Consider the following 20,902-nt stretch of genomic DNA (forward strand, 5'->3'; position numbering starts at 1 on the left):
TTCAGCCAGGCAGAAAGTATTGCCCTCACTTACATTTGGATTCATGATGCCATCTCATAGCCAAATATGATTGGTTATATGACACTATGATGCCATTGCATTGGCTACGTGATCTCTGTTTGGCTGGATCACATAACCAGCAAAAAAATAACCTTTAAAATATACCAAAGTAGCTGCCCAAATTGGCAGTGACCCGGAGTGAAATTGTGTACAACTCCGCCCCCTTCATACTAAAAAAGTTCATCCATCAGCCCTATGGTATTACTTAAGTAACAGTGCAATCCTAGCCATGTCTACTCAGAAGTAAAACCCACTGGGTTCAATGGGTCTCACTCCCAGGTAAGTGAGCCTTACAGTGCACATCTACATGGAAGTACACCCCATTGAGTTCAATGGGACTTACACCCAGGTACGTGTGTAACAGATTGCAGTCCAAACTATCTGCTAACTATTAAATTTTCCTTATCCCATCCTTCTCCAATAGAGAATGCAGTACATTCTTGGAACAGAGCTTTCGCACCCACTGATGCAGTTAGCATGATTGCATCGTGGCTAACCCATGGGCTGTTGCTGGGTTATTTGAGGGTTGCTGCCCCCCGCCAAACAAGCCATGCTGCCCGGGTTCAGATGACTAGTGCACGTGGCGGGGGAAATAAGCCACTGTGGCTTATTTCTCTCACTGTGACCGTGCTCTCCTGCAATTGCCACCCACTTCAGTGTGGCTGGCACGCATACAAGGGTCAGCCCAAGAAAGCCAAAAGAAGTTTAAAAACGAAACAAAGCAAACAGTACTTATTTTTCTAAATAAGTCTAAAAATTTTATTCATTACCCTAGTAAAAAAAAAAAAAGCTTGGATTACAAGTGTATGAACAATATAAAAAAAGTATAAAAACAGGTTTCATAGATTTTGACTACATTAATACAAAGTGCATAACTACATACAATTCATCTTGCATTACTACTCAGGAAGGAGGAGGAGAAAGGAAGCAAAGGAAAAACAGTCTGCTGTTGTAGTAATAAATAAATAAATACAGATGTAGAAGAGATGATCCATATTAAAGAACATTGTTTCATACTGTAGCTGTAAATGGACAGAACCGTTGATCCTTAAAAAAAGAAGACTAAAACAAATGTAAGCTCATAAGGACACAAAAAATGGCCGGGATTCTTGCATGCATCCTTCAGAGATTACCAACCCAGCAAAACTGCCAAGTAGCTAGTCAGTTACAAATAAAGATCTATCTTATCCTCCCTTTAGAATATTTCTCCTATTTACAAATGGAGCAGGGTGGGAAGGACAATTAAGGGAACCCTAAAAAATAATGTAGGAAGACAGTGTTTCAGATTTATTTTGTCCTGTCACAACAACTAAGATTTCATCATTCAACAAAGTGGAAAAAAGGAAAGAAACCAGTCCCGTTTGTAGTAATGCACTGCAGAACACAAGTCAAAACCCTCATGCTATTCAAATAAAGTGATGAAATTTATATGATTTAAAGCAGCAGCATACTCGCTGAGGACATTTTTTTGACCCCTAAAAGCAGGCACACATTCACTTGCGCTGACACTCACTTGTCCAATAGAAATCTCTCCTTGGGCAATCAAAGACTCAATTTAAAAACAAACAAGATTTTAGCCCTTGTATGATGAAATTCTGAAAAATCTGACTTCAGCCAAGAACCTTACTAAATCCTACAGCAACAGTGCCCCAGAAAGCCCATTCTCTCTTGCAGCCTAGACTGTAAAAGCATGGCTGGAAAACTTGGAACAGTGGGAGAGACCCACTTTGTCATGGATGCTAGGGAGAAAGTAGCTGACCACTTCTTCAAGAAAGCTTGTGAAGTTTAGGGACGCATAGGGCAGTATCCAACTGTGTTGCACTAGTGGAAACTGTGTGCAAGAGGAGAATCCAACTGAAGTGCATTTGAGCAAGCAGTTGAGAAACTGGTTGTGCATTATACTTGCACATCAGTTGCTGCCCATCCACGAGAGGGCCCACTGCCATTCCTGTCTCGTGAGCAGCCAACCCCACCGATTCTGTTGCACAAGCAGTGTCCACTGCTCAGGGAACAGAGATCTAGCACTTCTAGGGACAAGCCCCGAAACAAGCAGAAACAGTAATTTCGGGAATGGGCAGGTTGGTGGAGCTCTCTTCCGCAGTGGGCGCCGCTTGCAGAAGGGAATTGGCAGGGGTGGCCACTCGTGGGCGGTCTCCCTTGGATACTGCCCATAATGTGCAACTGTTTGCACACCTGAAAGATTCTGTGGAGCTCCGTTAGAGCTATTTGAGTGCGCGGAGTGACACTGTTGGATCCTGCTCATGAAGCACTGAAAGAGGGCAGCGATGAGAAAGATGCAGAGACAATGTTTAACTAGGGACAAATAGGCAGTGAGGGGACTTAACTGGGCAGCTCTGTATTGGAGGGTGGATATACAAAGAGTAGGTACAAGGATTCAAGGCACTTCTGGGAGATGTGGAGGAGACGAAGAGGGTAACAGGAGGGGCTTTGTGGGCTGCAGCGGCCAGAACCAAGGGTCAGAGAAAATGATCAACGTTTACTACAGGCTGCAGTGGCTCTTGGCAAATGTGGGCCACTGTACACATTTAGAGAATTTGGGAAACATTTCATCTGGTTTACAAGGCAGCCCTAAAAGGCAAAATTATAATCATTAAAAGATTTGGGAAGTGGAGAGAGAAAAGGAGAAAGCCACAGTTGTTTATGCATATACTTACTGAAATATGAACCCTTTCTTTTCCCAACAGATGCAGCACACACCCAGAGCTCTCTCCGTTTAGATTACACCTTAAAAATGAGGGTGGGGAGGAGGCAGTTATTATTACAATCTTCCTTCCTTGCATGTGTAACCAAGTTAATAAACCTGTGGAGATTCAGAATCCAAAGAAAAGAAGAGGAACCTTAAACCTGAGCTTTTGTTAGTATGGCTTCCCTTCATGGCTTTATGTCAAAATGAAGAGCAATCACCATGTTGCTATCATGCAACAGTTGGGTTGGGAGTGCAGAAAAACGGGTCATCTCAATCTGATACCTAACCTATAATGAACAAACTGCTATTCCCACCCTGAGTTGCAGTTTATCAGTTTTGATATTTAATTTTTACTCTGTTCTTATCAATCTGCAAGACTACACAGCTGTAAGGAAATGGTGAGAAATTATACTCTTCAGCTGCAATCCTATGCATACTTACCTGGGAGTAAGCCCCACTGAATTCAATGCGGCTTCTGCGTAGATATGTACAGGATGGTGCAGTTAAAGAGCAATCCTGTACATTCCTACTCAGAAGTCCCACTGACTTAAATGAGGCCCGCTCTCAGGTAAGTGGGTACAGGACTGCAGCCTTAATTGATCCCATATCAATGAAAACCTATTTGGTATTGAAACAAGGATTTCTCATAGTACTGGGTGTTCACCACAACCTACTATAACCCTACACAAGTGGCCAGCAATACACTCGTAAAGGGTGTTCTAAAGTACCAGGAAGCCTCCCAGCACACCCCCCCCCCACGCACACACATCTCCCTGAAAGAAATGTAATCTCCACCCATAAATCATGCATGGGTTGCACAGTGGGGAAAGAAAGATCACTTGGTCCATTACAAAGTCATTTCCCTCTTGGTATCACCAGCCTCAGAATGTATTAACTTTGCCCAAGGCTGATCACATCCTCTGTCCCTTCACATATATACTTTTACTAGGCCAGAATATCAGTCCTTGACTTTGTGGTCCAGGACAGGCAAAACAACTTATCCCTATTGAAGCATCAGTAGTAAGAACTAAGAGCCCCCCACCTTTACAACATATACATAGTAGGGAAGTCTTGTACAAACTTGAGTACCCAAGTCCATGCCTTAGAGTAATAATTAATCAATATTTTCCTCACAGGGAGGAAAAAAAGTGACTGGCTTTTTTATCATGCCAAATGTGAGCATTGCTTTTCCAACAGAATTATACACTACATACATATTTGACCAACCTCATGGGTCATCTGTTTGAGGAAAAGTTGCACAGAGGAGCAGTCTGACAAATATGACTTGCAGCAGCATTCAGCTCAACTACATATTTTAGAGCATCTTAAATATTATTTACAGTTATTTTCTGAGAAGACAGGAACAGATTTCTGAATTAATGGAACTGAAGCAGTAAAAAAAAAAATCCTCAAACAGTTCGAGAAAAAAGAATGAAGTCTTTTGGCGGCATAGTAGGCTTCCAAAGTGAGGAAAAGGTCACTTTCAAGCCGTTTGAAAGAGACAGCAAGAGGTTCCATTTACACCGTCTGCAGTTAACTGTGGAAGTCACCACTCTTCCTGGTTGGAGATGGTTGGAGACTGGGGGCCTTGCGCCTCTGGCTTCTCGTTTGCGGATTTCTTGTTACTACAGCAGGGTTTGAAGAGATGAGTGTCTATAAGGACTTCTCCAAAGCGACCCTTGTAAATAATTCCACAGCAAACTTTTTGCCTTCAGGAGAAAAAAAAACATAATTATATTATTATTTATATTAGCCTGCTTTACTACATCAAATTTCCTTGATGAGGTGTATGAAACATAAATAATCGTGAAAAAGATACAAAGCAAGAATAAAACCAAAGCAGCAAATCAGCACAGCATAAGAACAGTTAAGATAGCAAAAACATTACACCTCAAATGCCCACTTGAATTATATAAATAAAAAAGTTTTCACAGCCAATCTAAAAGCAAGAAGGATGATAATCCACAACTGTGGGGCCACCACCAAGAAGGCCCTGCCCTTAGAGCCCACCAACAGTATTTCCAATAGTGGCAGGGCAGAATGCAAAACTTCTGGAGCTGCTCTTACAGCATAGGTCCCTATGGGCAAAGGCGCTCCTAGTCCCAGTCTGTTAAAGGTTTTTTAGTCAATACTGGCACTTAAATTGAGTCTAGAAATGAAACATGTAAGCAATCCTGTTGATATTAGATCAGGATAATATTCTCCAATTGTCAAGCACCACTCAGCATTCTGATGGCTGCATTTTGTACCAGCTGCAGTTCCTGAACTGTCCTTAGAAGCAGTTCCGCAGAGAGATCATCAGTAAAGGGTCCCCCTTAACCACAGGCTAGAGTGGGTCAGATGATAGGCTGACGTCTATATAGGGTTTCCAGGTTAAAGTTGCCCACTGGGTCTGAGCACCTGCCGCTTCCTTTTCTGGCCACATCTCACCCTGCTGTCAATTTGACAGGAGCGAGGCTGGACAGGTCAAAATTTCACTCTCTAACATTTGGCAGAAGAAAATAGGATGCCTGTTTTATTACCTTATACGAACAGGGGTTTATACTGTAGTTGGTTTCAAGCCAAAATGACATTTCCACAGTGCCCCTGTTTATGTATTTAACTAAAATATTTCTATCCCACCTTCTGATCAAAGTGATCTCAAAGCTGCTTACAATATCTGTTAGCATACCCCACAAAAGAGTTTTGGAAATAGCAGCTGGCTTCAAAATGTAAATCTTTCCCTTCCAGAGTTGTCCGACACCCCTATATGCTGCTGTTTCTGACATGGAAAGGAAGGTCCCATTCCAGCTTGGGAAAGCACAGAAGTCTGCCATTCTAAAAGCCAGGCTTGACACTCAAAAAGAGAGTGGTGTATGAGATACAAAGCCATCACCCTCCCTGTGGCGTGACCATTAGTCCCTTCACTTCTTACCCTCCTTTGATCCTATTTTCGATTTGCACTGGGAGTCCCAGGGACCATAAAAACCTTTCCAGGGACAGAACCAGTGCTGTGACTTTGAGGGGGGGGTCAGAGATCTGTCCCCCTCTCCCCTTGCCCTTCCAGCTGGCACTGAAAGAACTGTGCCAGCTCCCCCCCCTCCCCCCCCCCGGTTGGAAAAGTGGAGGAGGAGGAAAAGGGCTGCTCCGGTGGACGGGGAGGGGACCAGAGAGACCAGTATATGAGATATTCAGAGCCTCCAGTCTCCTTCCCTGCCCCTCCGAGGCGCCCTTGCTAGACAGGCTAAAAAGCAAAAATCTAAGAAATCGGAGGACGAAGGGACAAAGATCACCTCTGCTGTTCCTCCCACCCTGCCAGTTTCAGCCCAGCAGGGCACAGGCATCTCGGAAGCCTTTGAGTTTGGAAGCTTCCGAGCAGCAAGGGTGCAATCGATAGGATTGTGCCCTAAGGCTCCAAAATGTCAGCCCGGAAAAGTCACCAGGAAAATCTACTCATCAATTATTAATTTTTACCTGCCTACTTAAGCTAGGAAGAAGGAAAGATGGTCAGTCAGGTTATCCTCCAAAACTAGCGCAGATCTTAGTTTCGATGAGCCAGGATTCTTGCCACTGTTTGAGTTTTAATAATTAAACTCAAATTTGGGGGGCATATAAGCAGCACCCAGACAGCTGGATTAGCTGGATGACTTTTTATCCCAAAGGAGCCTCCCCCCCACACACATGAGGAATCTTGTGAAACCTCTCCTTCCCCCTCTTTGTTGCTGCAGAGGTACCCCATTGCCTCTAACTTCATCATACCCAAACTGTGCAGATACAGAGAGGTAAAACCCAACCCCTCCTATACTAGCCTCCCCAGCAAGTCCATTAGGTTGTCAGACCCTTTTCCCTCCTTTACTTGCTGGAGAGGCCAGTCAACTTTTCCCTGCTCCTCTTCCTCTCTCTTCCCATGGCTTGTGAGTTTTCAGGGATAAAGCAACTTGCAAGTTGCCTCTCTTTGCTCACAAGCTCAGCTACCTGCCTCTTTCCCTTCCCCTACCAGTCCCCACATCCATCACCCTCCTTCTCCCCCACCCCACACAACCTGTTAATCAATTACACTAAGGGAACAATCCTATGCCCCCTAGATAGCATCAGGGTGGGGTGGGGGGATAGGATACTTCGGATTCCTGGATCTGAGGTCGGAGATAGCACTCTGATCTCAGATCCTCCAAAATTAGAACAAAACTTTGATCCCTTTGGTGGACTGGTTCCAACCACCTTGGGCTTTTGAGTTGTAAGATCCATCATTAAGAAGGTCAGTCCAGCCGCTAGGTGATTTTCTGATTTGCTGGCTAGACCCACTGACATCAGAAATGGAGGCTATTGTGGTATTGGACCAACCCACCATCAGTCTCTGCAAAGGGGCCTGGCTTTTACTGAGCAGAGATCCCCATTAAAAAGATCCCCTCAATCCTTCCACAGCTTTCCTATATACCATCTAGCTGGAAGCCAGACTCTCTCTCTCTGAACATCCTCTCTGCAATAAACTCGGCATATGCTCTGGGACCCAAAACTCTACTCCAGTAGGTAATGTGACTAGGCAAGTTAGACTGACTTTTTAATTTAGAATTCTCTGTGTGTAGTTGCTGCCTTCCCTTGTTTCCCCCCCTCGTTTCCCTTTCCCCCCCTAAATAAGCTCCTTTTTATATTTGGACTGTGTTATTTTAAAAGGGGATTTCTCACTGAACTCTTCCCCATGTGAAAGACCACATGGCTACCAAGCTACCACTTGCTTTTAAAGATTTTTTAAACGGGTTTCGGTAAGCTCTCTGCTTCTGGGCTTTGGGAATGGAAGTCCAAAGTACCTTTCATTTTTCTTTTGTCTGGGCTGAACAGAGGGGTCCTTGGCAATAGGGCTCAGAAACTCCCCAAGCAGCTTGACAGACTAGGGTGTGTTGGGAGGTTCATCCCATCAGAAATTCTTTTATTGGGGAACTCGCATAAAGAAGGGGTCCACCAGGAGGAAAAGTTATCCCCACTCCCAGTCTCGTAACAGAAGCCTTCTCCTAGCATTCAGCAGCTCACTGCCTCTGAACATGAAGGTTCAACTTAGCCACCATGCTTAACAGCCATCGATAGAGCCTGCCCTCTGTGAGTTCATGTAATACCGTTTTCAAGCCATCTAAGCTAATCACACCCCATCTTGTGGCTGCAAACTCCATAAATTAATTATGCATTCCTAGACTTCCTGATCACAGCTCAAATTATACAGCAGGCATCCTTGCTAGGCTATGCAACCATTTCAGCTGACACCAAGTATGCAGCAGTAGCTAAATTCAAAGCAAGAGACTTACAGATCAATACAACTTCTGGCTACTGTCATGGCATCCATCATTTCTCTCCAAGAGGAGATTAATACTGGGGGGAAAAACCCAGCCCCAAGGCTATGGCTTTGCTTTCAAGACAACAACATGCCTTGTGACCCAATTCATGCCCCGCATGCTATCCAGTTACTTTATCTACATCCTTAAACACCATGTTGAGTCATCAGCTGTCTACAAGCGCTCCCTAATTGCTGAGGGAACGGAAGCAAAAGAGCCTTGTAATTAAGATTACATTTTATTGCAATTATGTGCATTTTTACCCTCGGTCTCTGTGTTTTCCTTCTTCCATCTACCTTCCCCTTTGTCTATAGACTGCAAGCCCCTTTCAAGCAGGATCTTACTTTAAACATTGTTTTTAAACGACTTTTAAAATGTATGTTTGCACAGTGCTATGTTCACTACTTGAGCTTCAAAAATAATACAAACTGCTACTATGAATTACGGGGTGAATGGATTTGGTTTGGGGCTTGTTCCTTCACCTTTTCCAGTATGTAAGATCGAGGAAGGAGAAGACAGGTGTGCGGCTGGAACCAGGGGTCATCTCGGTGTCTGAGCCATCATCAGACTGGTTGCTGTAGCAGGGTGACTGGGCTGGAGAGGCACTTGAGGTGGTACTGTGGGCATCCGAGTCTACAAGAGGAGAGAAAATTATTGCATTAAACTAGGTTTACACGCACACACGGACGCACACACACACACACACACCTACTTTTAAACCCAGAAAAAATCCCACAGAAATAGATGGAGGGCTTTGGAATGCACCCTAGTTTCTTTAGAATCCCAACTTTCATTAAAAAAAACCCTCAACAAAACTTAAGAATTTTCCAAGTTTCTAACCCATGTGGTTGCAGAGGAAAATAGGGAGTTTTCACTGAATACTGAGACCACAAAGAGAGTCCTCTTATAGCTATGTGTTCTTACACATCTCCTGATTTAGTACTCCAAATCTTGCAATTTTATGTTCGATACAACTTTTGAAAGTAATGATCCTAATGCTAGTTTAATCGTGTTTTATTATGGCTTTCCTCCAGATTGTGCATACAGAAAGGCAGGCACAGGGACTAATGGGAGGTACATATTTTGGACCCATTTATAATGTAAATTATATAGAATGACTTGAAATAATATCCTATGCTGAACGTTCAAATGCCCTCCAGCAACTTTCTTTCAAGTGCAAAAATAAGCTAGATACAAAACATATTGACTGGGCTTGGACAACACGATAACCCACAATGGGTTAAATAAGCCACCATGGCTTATTTATCTCTTCGTGGGTTACCGTATTTATTGTCGATCAGGAATTTTAAAATCCACGATGGCTTCTTTGGTCAAAATAAGCCATTCTGATAATCCACGATCTGCAGTAATGGTTATTTAACCCACTGTGAGTTATCATTTTGTCAGGTGCTCAGCATGGTTTATTCCGATCATCAAAAGAGTCGCCTGGCAAGAGCAGTCAAAACCATTGTGGCTGCTCTGCTCCAGAGCTCTTTTTCTGAGATCTGATAAGAGGATGAGGGACAACCACAGCCAAACAAGCACAGCCTTCCCTGATATCATGCTACAGTTACAAAATGACAGCTTTCTCCTAGTACAATGTCAGCCTCATGCTATTGCGCTACCCCACTACGGCAAAGTTACACAATGACAGACTTCCCTGATCACTACTTTGAAACTGCGCAACTTGGGAAATAGGGGAGTAGCTTTCCCATGAAAAAGCGCAGTTCCGCAATGATCTACAACAGCCTCTGAAGGTTCCCCACAAAGATACCTCAGCTGTGCAATTTCACCCCATTTCAGCAAACTATCAGGGAGTTACAGCTCCCACCCTGTTTTTCCTGTTATGCACACTTTTTCCCGAAGAAGCAAAATTGCACAATTATCCATTACAGCATCTGAAGGCTCCCCATGAGGGCACCCCACCTGTGAAATTTCGTCCCATTCAGCAAACTGTCAGGGAGTTATAGTTCTCACTCCCTTTTTTCTTCTCTGGTTACTTTTCCAAGAAGAAACAAAACAGCAATGGGTGTGTGTGTGTGTGCGCACAATTGCTCTTTTGCGCAATTTCGCTTTAGCACTCTGCCAGCGATGTCTGGGAGGGGGGAGTGAAATGCGCAATTCCACTTTATTGTCATCAATTTTGGACAATAAAGGTATATGTGCTAGCAATGGCTATGGGGGAATGCACAATTGAGGGTTTTGTCCCAATCCTGCAAACCCCCAAGGTTTTATTTGTGCCACCCCCTTTTTGGTGTACCTGGGATATTCTTTCCTCTGGGGTAATTGTGCAGGGTTTTGATGGTGCATCGGGTGCTTCCCAACTAGGGGAGGGAGGCTGTGTATGTAGTTTGGTCCCGATCCTGCAAACTTCCAGTGCTTAAGAGCCACAACTCCCTTATTTATTTATTTATTATTAAATTTATTAATCGCCCATTTGGCTGGTCACCCAGCAACTCTGGGCGATGTACAACATACAATAAAAACAGTTTAAAACAATAAAATTCTACAATAAAAACATTTTCTAAAATACCCTAACCCACCCCAAATGCCTGCCTGAACAACAACGTTTTTAATGCACGACGGAAGCTCATTAAAGAGGGGGCATGACGGAGTTCCCTAGGGAGGGAGTTCCACAGAGTGGGGGCCACCACAGAAAAGGCCCTCTCCCTCATCCCCACCAGTCTAGCTGTCCTGCCTGATGGGACAGAGAGAAGGCCATCTGAGGCTGATCTTGTTAAGCGGCCTGTCTGGTGCTGCTGGAGGCGCTCCTTAAGATAGGCTGGGCCGGAACCATATAGGGTTTTAAAGGTCAAAACCAACACCTTGAATTTGGCCGGAAAACAACTGGTAACCAGTGCAACTCCTTCAGCACTGGAGTGATGTGATCTCGCCGACGGCTGCCTCTAATCAGGCGAGCTGCCGCGTTCTGTACCAGCTGCAGTTTCTGAACCGTCTTCAAGGGTAACCCCACGTAGAGTGCATTACAGTAGTCTAAACGAGAGGAGACCAGGGCATGTACTACCGATGGGAGCAGATGGTCGGGAAGGAAGGGGAGCAGCTGCCGTATCAGATGGAGTTGATACAGCGCTGTCCAGCTCACAGCTGACACCTGAGCCTCCATGGACAGCTGGGAGTCCAAAATGACCCCCAGGCTGCGGACCTGGTCTTTCAAGGGTAGCCGTACCCCATTCAACACCAGGTCAACATCCCCCAGCCTCCTCTTGTCTCCCACCAAAAGTACCTCAGTCTTGTCAGGGTTCAGCTTCAGCCTATTCCTCCCCATCCAGCCACTCACCGTCTCCAGACATTTGGACAGGGATTCTACGGCCAACCTTGGTGAAGATTTAAACGAGAGGTAGAGCTGCGTGTCATCCGCATATTGATGACACTGCACCCCAAACCTCCTGATGATAGCCCCCAGCGGCTTCACATAGATGTTAAATAGCATCGCGGAGAGGATGGAACCCTGTGGCACCCCACAAGTAAGTGGCCACGGGTCCGAAACCTCCTCTCCCAGTGCTACCCTCTGGTACCTGCCGGAGAGGAAGGACCGGAACCACCGCAATACGGTGTCCCCAATGCCCAACCCCTCCAGGCGGTCCAGGAGGATACCGTGGTCAACGGTATCGAAAGCCGCTGAGAGGTCGAGGAGAACAAGGAAGGAGCATTCACCCCTATCCAGAGCCCTCCTCATATCATCTACCAAGGCCGTTTCTGTCCCATGCCCAGGCCTAAAGCCCGACTGAAATGGGTCTAGATAATCAGTTTCTTCCAAGTGTGCCTTCAACTGCACCGCCACCACCCGCTCAATCACCTTGCCCCAAAATGGCAGATTTGAGACTGGGCGAAAGTTGTTCAAAACTTGAGGATCCAAGGAGGGCTTCTTTAAGAGCGGTCTTATCACTGCCTCCTTGAGGGCTGATGGCATCACTCCCTCCTCAAGGGAGGCGTTCACCACCGCCTTGATCCCCTCACCCAGTCTCTCTCTGCAGCTCATAATGAGCCAAGATGGGCAAGGATCAAGTAAGCAGGTGGTCGGCCGTACCGATGAAAGCACCTTGTCCACTTCATCAGGAGGAAGAAGCTGGAACCGATCCCACAAAACCGGTTTGCCACAGGCCGCCTCTTGCTCACTAACTGTATCCACAGCGTGCAGAGTAACACACCTAATCTGATCAATTTTATCTGCAAAGTGCCTTGCCAAGGCCTCACAGGAGGCCTTAGAATGCTCCAGTGGTGCTGGAAGCACTGAATTAAGTGCCTGTACTTCACCCCATACCTCTCCCCTCTCACTGGGATATTGTGGAGGGTTAAAACAGACTGCTGCGACGTTGTCATTAGGTGAAACAGCGCCACTGCTTGGGCAGGAAGACTGCAGTAGGGCAGAGGATGACTCAGATTGCGCACAGTAGCTTAATAAGCTACTCACGGTAGTTTATTAGTCTGGCATTGTGGACTATTTAAAAAATAAACTAGTGTGAGTATCTTATTAATCCATCACGGCTTAAAATGACGTCGAAACGTGGCCACTGTATGACTGTGAATCTTTCCACTGACAGCTAAAAGCCAGCTTCTCAGAGAGATGGGACAAGTATTTTCCGGATTTCATACTATCCCTATACACTGAAGACCCTCCTTGGGAATTTCTAGTGCAGCCATTCACGTTCAAGAGCTACTACACCAGATAAAACTCAACACTCATTACTGGAAAAGTATAGCCCTATTTGGGTGTTAGGAAAATGATGACAGAAAACACACGCGAGGAGTGAGGGCGCACTAGCCCCGCCCCCTCCATCGTTGCTTTTGTCGCCCTCTACACGTGGAGGACAACTTTGTGAAGAGGAGAGCCTTCAACAGCTGTAGAGGCTCGCCACACAATCCAGAGCACTGGGAAATCAGGGTTCTGGATCATGGGGAAGGTCTCCACAGATACAAGAGCTCTTCACAAAGTCACCCTCCACATGTAGAGAGTGACAAAGGCAACGACTGAGGGGGCGGAGCTAGCACGCTCTCCCTCCGTGTGTGTCTACTGTTGTGGTTTCCCTAATGCCTGAGCAGGGCTTATGAAGCATCAACATACTGTGTCGCTTCAGCTCCTTTTGCAATTTGCTTATTTGATTGCTCTTCATCCTGCTGCCAGGAAGAGTTTTCATCTTCTTTGGCTTCAAGGTTGTTTTCAGGCTTGGTCCAGCCCTTGCATCCACAACCTGGGAAAAAAAGAAAAAAAAATAGACAGCATAGGATAATTCCTTCCACTAATCCCCTCCTCCCAGATTGCAGCCATAAGCCAATGCTACACAGTGCTTGACAAGTTTAAAGTCACTCCTTTTAAAACTGGTGGCGTTCTGTTTGTTTTTAATGGCAAAGCAGCTATATACTGATTTGCACTTCACAGTCAACATAGCCAGGGCTGAAAACGTACAAAAAAATAATTAAAAACTGAAATTCTGCACCAAGGCAATCCAATATCAAAGCCAAGAAAAGCTGAATTCTGTGATCTGTAAATCAGAGTCCTGTGAGCTGAATGAGTAAAAGTTGTGGAGGGGGGAGGCCTAGGTCTCATAAAACAGCAGATGAAGTGGTGAAGGCCGTATCTGGACTGCAACACTTGAGACTGGAGGTGGGAGCTTACATGACCAAATTATAGGTGAGCGCAACTTGTGGCCCTCTAGATGTTTCAGCCTATGACTTCTATCAGCCCTAGCCAGCATAGCCAATGGTAAGGGATGATGGAAGTTGTAGGCCAAAACACCTGTAAGCCAACGCACAGACACTTCCCTCTACATAGCAAGCTAGATGTCAGGAAAAAGGGTTCCAGCATAGCCTTTGCCTGATATATTTGCCAAGCCTTCCCCAACCTGGTGCCATCCAGATGTTTTGGTCTAGAACTTCCATCGCCCTCACCCAGCATAGGGCAAGCTGGCTGGAGGTGATGGGGACTGTAGTCCAACACATTTGGAGGGCACCCGGTTCAGGAAGGCTGTGCTAATCTCTGTGTGGAAGGATCTTTTTTTATTATCATGAAGGAGCATTGTAAGTATACGAGCCTACAGTCCTGCTCTTTGTGAGAACTACATTATACACAGGAGCATACAGACCAGGCCTGCTGTGACTTATGCAAGACAAGCTCTCCCCCCTCTGCCCCACCCCAATATGTATCTAGCCTATATCGGTGCCCTATGAATCATAGCACATCAATGAAGGCAGGTAATGGCAGAACCATCACATCCAGCAGCTCTGGGCATGTTGTACACACAATGATTATTAACAAGGAAACGCCCAGGAAAGCCAACCTACTGTGTAGCTGTTTATGGCAGGGCAAGGCAAGGCATAGAGCCATCTAATTTACCTGAAAAGACCAAGGGTGGGAGGGCACATCTTAAAAAAAACTTGCCTGAAAGCCAAGATGAACGGCAGTGCGGTTTCCATGGGATCTCCTCAAAGCTATTATCTCTTTGAGGGAGTCTGCAAGACCCAGTGACCTTGAAAACCAGCACAAGTGCTGGCAGGTTCTCCCACCTGCAAAGGTAGGCGCTGGGCCCAGGGCATGACCTGATGGTACACGATGGGGAAGCCTTGCTAAAGCTAAGGAGGTTTTGGACTGGTCAGCACCTGGATGGGAGAATGACCAGGAATGCCATGCACACTGCCTTGAGTTTGGCAACAGAAGAAAGGTGGGATAAATAAAAAGAGAGTTAGGGGCTATAGTAGAAGCTTTCTGAGTAGTTTGCAAACAGCACTGCAATTTGATTTCCATTTTGTCTTTTCATGCAACCTCTGTAACGTGTGTGTGTGTGTGTGTGTGTGTGTGAGAGAGAGTGTGAGTGAGAGAGAGAGAGAGAGAGAGAGAGAGAGAAATGTTGAGCAGTTAGTGCATCAAAGTAAGACCAAAGAGACCCAAGCTGAAAGCCCTGCCTCAGTCATAAAACCCACTGGGTGTCCTTGGTGCAGTCACCCTCTCTCAGCCTAGCCTTCCTCACAGGGCTTTTGTGAGGATAAGGGGGGAGGATGAAACATGTACATTACCCCAAGTTCCTTGGAGGAAGGGCAAGATGAAAAGGTAAATAAACAAACAGATTCCCACAGGGGAGACACGTACGCTCCCGTTACGAGGACAGGGCATGCATCTCCCTGCAAAGGAGAGATGCAACTGCTTCCTTGGCACATTACAGTAAAAAGCACAAAACACACGCGCACTTCCTGCAATGTCTGAAGTGGCTGTACTAGGATGAAAGTACACAGCATGCTCAATAATGCCAAGGAAACAACTAACTCCCTATGGAAAAGCACTGTGGTCAAAGCAAGGACTCATGGATAGCAAGATGTCCGTGCCCCCCCCCCCCCCAATCACAGCGTACATAAGAAAACCAGCCCCAGAAGAATGCCAACACAGCTTGGCTTGGCAGCCTGAGCACAGCCCTCCCATGCTGCACAACACAGTGGTGTCATGCAGTGCTGTACACAGGGCCGTTTGTGGTAAACACACACGTTTATTTTGTCTAATGGTGGGAAGCTGCTACCACCCAGGGTTTCTCCACTTTATAAAGAGGATATATACAGCATTTTTTAAAGTGTGTATGTGTTTGACATGCATGACAGCATACATGCTATTTCCTACACAGAAGCATCCGTGTGGTAAATTAATCTCATGTGAATCACAAAGAATTTGCCTTGTGCATAATGAATAAGCATTCTACTTGAAATGGATTTAGGATTCACAGCAATTAGAAAGTGAGTGCATCAATACTCTAAATATATATTTATTTTTTACCGCCCGGTTAACTACAATTTCTCTAGAGAATCCTGGGGGCTGTAGTCTGATTAGGATGCTGAGAATTCTCTATTACAGATTCCTCCCCCACCTCCGCCGCCACTACCAAACTACAGTTCCCAGGAGCCCCTGGGAATGCCTATCAAACCCCTTTACGTTTACAGTGCAGATATGCCTGAACTCACATGATTCCAATTCTTCTTTGATCCTGCTGGCAGTTTTTTCCACCTTTTCACCAGAAGCACACATGCATTGCAGATATCTCCTGAGCGGGCCTCATGTAGACTGTAAGGAGAAGACCATAGTTCAGTTGCTTAGCTATACTAGAAATACACAGCATAAGAAGAGAGGAAACACACCCATGAACACGGGGAAGATACTTGACTTGTCACACTTTAAAGAGACAAAGTGTCCTATGCTTGAGGTATCTCAAGCCATTGGTTACAACACAGTAATTACAAACAGCTCAGAGATGGAAGATGGCTATGGAGTGTCCAACGGCATCCAGAAAAAGTTTACGAAAGCAAATGCATGGCTTTGTCCTCCCCTGTTTAGCATGGGCTTTATCTTCCTTCAGAAATCCCCTCCAAGCATTCAGCGATTCCAGCAGGCTGTACTGAGGAGGATGAGAGGAGGAAGCAGGACCATTCCACCAGCCCAGCTGAAAGACTACGTCGTTTTTCCTCCTTCCTCCCCATCCCTTTTTTCCTTGTGTGTCATGTGTTTTTACTCTGTATACCTGCCTTGTTCCACATATTATACACTAGCCACTCTGGGGGCCTTTTTGGCTGAGGAATAGGATAATACTACTGTAAATAAACAAATGAACACACACATGGAAGGGGTGTGTGTCCTCGGTCCCCACCTTCCCGACCTCTGTGTGTTCGGTGGAACGTCTGAAGGGATCACCGACACACAGCTGAATACGCATTGACTCCTTGAGACTTGTCAAATACACGGACATTTGTGGGTTAGAGTTGATAGGGACATTCACACTCTCCACGTTCATAAATGCATAGAGGGCATTTCTAAATAGGGCTAAAGATACATATATAGCAAGAGGAATTAATGTAAGAAGAGCCCTGCTGGATCAGACCAAGGGTCTATCTAGTCCAGGATTCTGTTCACACACTGGCCAACCAGCTGCTCATGGGAAACCACAAGCAAGGCACGAGTGCAACAGCGCCCTCCAGCCCAAGTTTCCCAGCGACTGGTGTACATAATCACACTGCCTCTGATACTATGAGTAGCACATAGCCATCAGGACTAGTAGCCATTGATAGCCTTCTCCTCCAGGAATTTGTCCAACCCCCTTTTAAAGCCATCCATATTGGTGGCCATCACTATGTCTTGTGGTAGTGGATTCCATTGTTTAACTATGTGCTGTGTGACGAAGTATCTGTCCTGAATCTCCCACCCATCAGCTTCATGGGACGACCCTGGGTTCTAGTATTTTGAGAGAGGGAGAAAAATGTCTCCCTATCTACTTTCTCCACACGATGCGTAATTCTGTACGCCTCTATCATGTCTCCCCTTACTTGCCTTTTCTCCAAACTAAACAATCCCAGCTGCTGTAATTCTCCCTCCTAAAGGAGTTGCTCTCCCCCTTGATCATTTTAGTTGCTCTGCACTTTTTCCAGCTCTCCGATATCTTTTGAGGAGGCATAAACTCTTACCCAAAGCAGTTCTGGAAATCCTTTTCGTAACGCTTGCTGTCAGTGAAACGAGAACTGGAAGACTTGGCTCTGCAAATACAGCAACCCTCTAAACTCCGGTACATCTTGGGTTTGTGGAAGCCAAACATGTTTTCTTCCCTCCTTTAGCCTGTAGGGATACGTGTGGGAGAGGAAACAAAGGAGGAAATCAAGCTTCAAAAACGAACAAGAAGGACAAACTTAAAAGAGAGCAAAGAAGCTTCCCCCTGCCCCCTCCCCCCCGGCAAACTGGCACTGCATCACAGTCAAAAATGCTCAGTGGGAGCTGATGAATTATGCACTATCACTGCCCCACTTCATCTTCTATAGGTGTCTCAGATACATTTCTATCTCTGTAGATCACCAGTGTTATTGTTTCACCCACTTCTCCCAAGGCACAGGACATCACAGGAAATTCAGTCGGGCACATAACAAGGTGACCTAAACCACAAAAGGGAATGCAAAAGGGAAAGGAAAAAAAGCTTCCTTGCTGATGTGACATTCTGAGTTGCAGTATTTGTCTCAGATCAGATTTGTCAGCTTTTAAATTTGGGGAGGGGATGAAGAGGAAACCTATCCAATTCAAAGGAAAACGCTCCCTCAGAATGGGAATCTATTTCTACCACCTTGGCTGGTTAAAAAAAATCGCACATTTCTATGTCACAACATACTGTCTGTGGTGTAATGGAACCAGGGCTCACAGGGTTGAAGCACCAGAACATTTTGATCAATAGGGATGCTAATGTCATCTGCCACCCCCGCATAGAATTCCTTGTTCCTTCTGAACTTCGCTCCAATCCTCACAGTAGATGCAGGGTGATGGATTTTCCCAGCAAAAATTTAAAATCCCTGGGGAAAAATGGGGTGTATTTAAATTTTTCTGGGTTTTTCCAAGCCTTCGTATCTCTAGCCAAGGTTGGTGGCAACAACCAAGCTGATCTTATCCATCTGCCAGTGAAGATACAGGTGCCCCAGCACAGGCTTTTCTCTTTGTTCCTCATTCCTTTTGTATTGTATCTATTAGATTGTGAGCCTGCAGGTGGCAACTCTTATGTGTCAATATCTGAAGAATACCTGAAGGGGGGAGGGCTGGCCCCCTTACCTTCAGCGTCTGACCCCGTGGCTGGTTTTTTTAGAAGGCTATGATTTGGCCCACGTTGGGATTAGTCAGGGAGTGGAGCTTGTGGATTTCATTAAGGCACCTGTGGACAGACATGAGGCTTGCAGGATCTATTTTGTTTTCTACTAGGACGCTGAAGTCTACCAACCAGAGCCAGACACAAAATGGCGGCTCAGGGGGGCAGAGTAAATTCTCTACAACTCCCCATGAACCATTCACTGGGATATATACAAATCCACCTGTGAGTTACCAAAGATTGGGGATTCTGACATATCACTCTAAAACCAGCCAGCAGAGCTGAACAAATATCTGGTCAAAAGCAACCAATTAGGAGAAACCTCCCCATCTGTACAATGGGATATTTAGCTAAAATCTGCTTCCCTGCAATTTCCACCCATTAATTCTTGTCCTACGCTCAGGAGCAGCACCGAACAAGTCTGCTCCGTCTTCTGCATGATAGCCTTTCATTTGAAGACCACTATCGTGACTCTCCTTAATCTTCTTTTCTCTGCAGGCTAAACATATCCAGCTCTTTCAATCCTTCCTCATAGGTTTCCAGATCCCTCAGCATCCTGGTTGCTCTTCTCCGGAAATCCCAATGTTGACACATATGTCAACATCCTTCTTAAATTGTAGCACCCAGAGCTGCACACAGTACTCCAAATGCAGCCTGACTAATGCAAAATACAGCAGAATTATTATTCCCTCTTCTCTTAATTATGACTTCTCTTAGGGCGCAATCCTATGTATAAGCAGCAAAAAGTCCTACAACTCCCAGCATTCCGCAGCCAGCCATGCTGGGAACTGTAGGACTTTTTTCTGTCTAAACATGCATAGGATTGCATCCTTAATGCAGCCCAAGATTGCATTAACTTTTTAGCAGCTACTTCACCCTACCGGCTCGTATTCAGATTGTGATCCACTGGGACACCTAGATCCTTTTTGCATGTACTGCTGCCAAGCCAGGTCTCCCCCATTTTATACTAGGGTTGTCGGAGGAATCCGTCTGGGGGGTGGACTTCAGCTCGTTTCTCCATGAGCTGGCTCGACTCAATATGCATCAAGGTGGGCCAGTTTGTGGATTTTATGTGTGGGTTCTTAGAATCTGTGCAAATTTCAGCTGTACTTCTTGCAAATTTCTATTTACACAATTAAAAAAAAAACAACAGAAAAAGTCCCAGATTTCAGGAAAACCCCACAGCTCAGCTCACAAGATAAGCTGAGTCAGGGGTGCCGTGGAAATCCGTTGAGCCCCCAAAGGGCTGGATTTCCCAGTGACGGACATCCATATCCTATACTTTTGCCTTTGACTTTTTGTAGACTTTACATTTATCTGTTGAATTTCATCTTGTTTGTTTCGGCCCAGCATTCCAGCCTGTCAAAATCCTTTTGAATCTTGATCCTGTCTTCTATAGATTCGGCTATCATGATCATGCTGTTCAGATCATGAACAGCAAAGGGCCTAAACAGCCCTTCAGCACTCCCCTAGATACCTTCCTCCAGGTGGATGCCGAGCCATTAATGAGCACTTGCTGAATATGTTTCCTCAACCAGCTAGATACTGCTATCAGCAGTAGCACCCAACCCACATTTTACTATCTTGTCAACAGGGAAATGATGGGACACCTTGTGAAGGGCCTGGTGAAATCAAGACTTACTATGTCCAGAGCATTCCCATGAGCCGCTGAACTAGTAACTATCCAAAAGGGAGATAAACTTGGTCTAACATGACGTATTCCTGACAAACCCATGTTGACTCCTAATAATTAATGCATTATTTTTTAGATGCTCACAGACTGACCATTTAATCTGCTCTAGAATTATGCCTTGTACTGATGCTGGTCTATAGTTTCCTGGACCCACCTCTTCCCCCCTTCTTGAAGATGGGGACTCCAAAAGGCACACAGTTTGGTGTCCTATGCTGCTTCAGGCAAGAGAAAACTACAATTGCGACAGTAATTATAGTCCTGATACTATCCCGCTGTGCGAAAACAACCACCACCACCAAACACACCAAACACAAAAGAGGAGTGCAGTCCGAGTGTGTTAGACATTAATACCACAAAGGAGAATCCACCACATCACTTGAGAATCTGACTGCCAGGCAGTTCTAACGTCATCGTGATTATGATTAAATTATTCATACGTAGCCATCTCTGTGTACATGACACTTTACAAGAGTTTCAAAAGCAAAAAGAGGTCCTTGCCCCCAAAGGACCTTACACTCTAAATTAGTAGCCAACACTG

General features: G+C 45.4%; 1 protein-coding gene across 1 annotated transcript in view; it reads right to left on the reverse strand.

Annotated features, from left to right (window-relative positions):
* Positions 1 to 800: 800 nt before the first annotated feature.
* SINHCAF (SIN3-HDAC complex associated factor) overlaps positions 801 to 20,902 on the reverse strand; it is a 33,796-nt gene continuing 13,694 nt past the window's right edge. Inside the window, exons 2-6 of the mRNA XM_084809408.1 lie at positions 17,518 to 17,665; positions 16,027 to 16,126; positions 13,151 to 13,277; positions 8,550 to 8,700; positions 801 to 4,476 (exon numbers count right to left, since the gene is read on the reverse strand). Coding sequence (XP_084665534.1) covers positions 4,314 to 4,476; positions 8,550 to 8,700; positions 13,151 to 13,277; positions 16,027 to 16,126; positions 17,518 to 17,645 — 669 coding nt within the window. The 5' untranslated portion in view covers positions 17,646 to 17,665 and the 3' untranslated portion in view covers positions 801 to 4,313. The remainder of the gene's footprint in view (positions 4,477 to 8,549; positions 8,701 to 13,150; positions 13,278 to 16,026; positions 16,127 to 17,517; positions 17,666 to 20,902) is intronic.

This window comes from Heloderma suspectum, chromosome 7, assembly GCF_057233095.1.
Source record: "Heloderma suspectum isolate Gila_16-S chromosome 7, 16-S_ref, whole genome shotgun sequence".
NCBI classification, from domain to species: Eukaryota; Metazoa; Chordata; class Lepidosauria; order Squamata; family Helodermatidae; genus Heloderma; species Heloderma suspectum.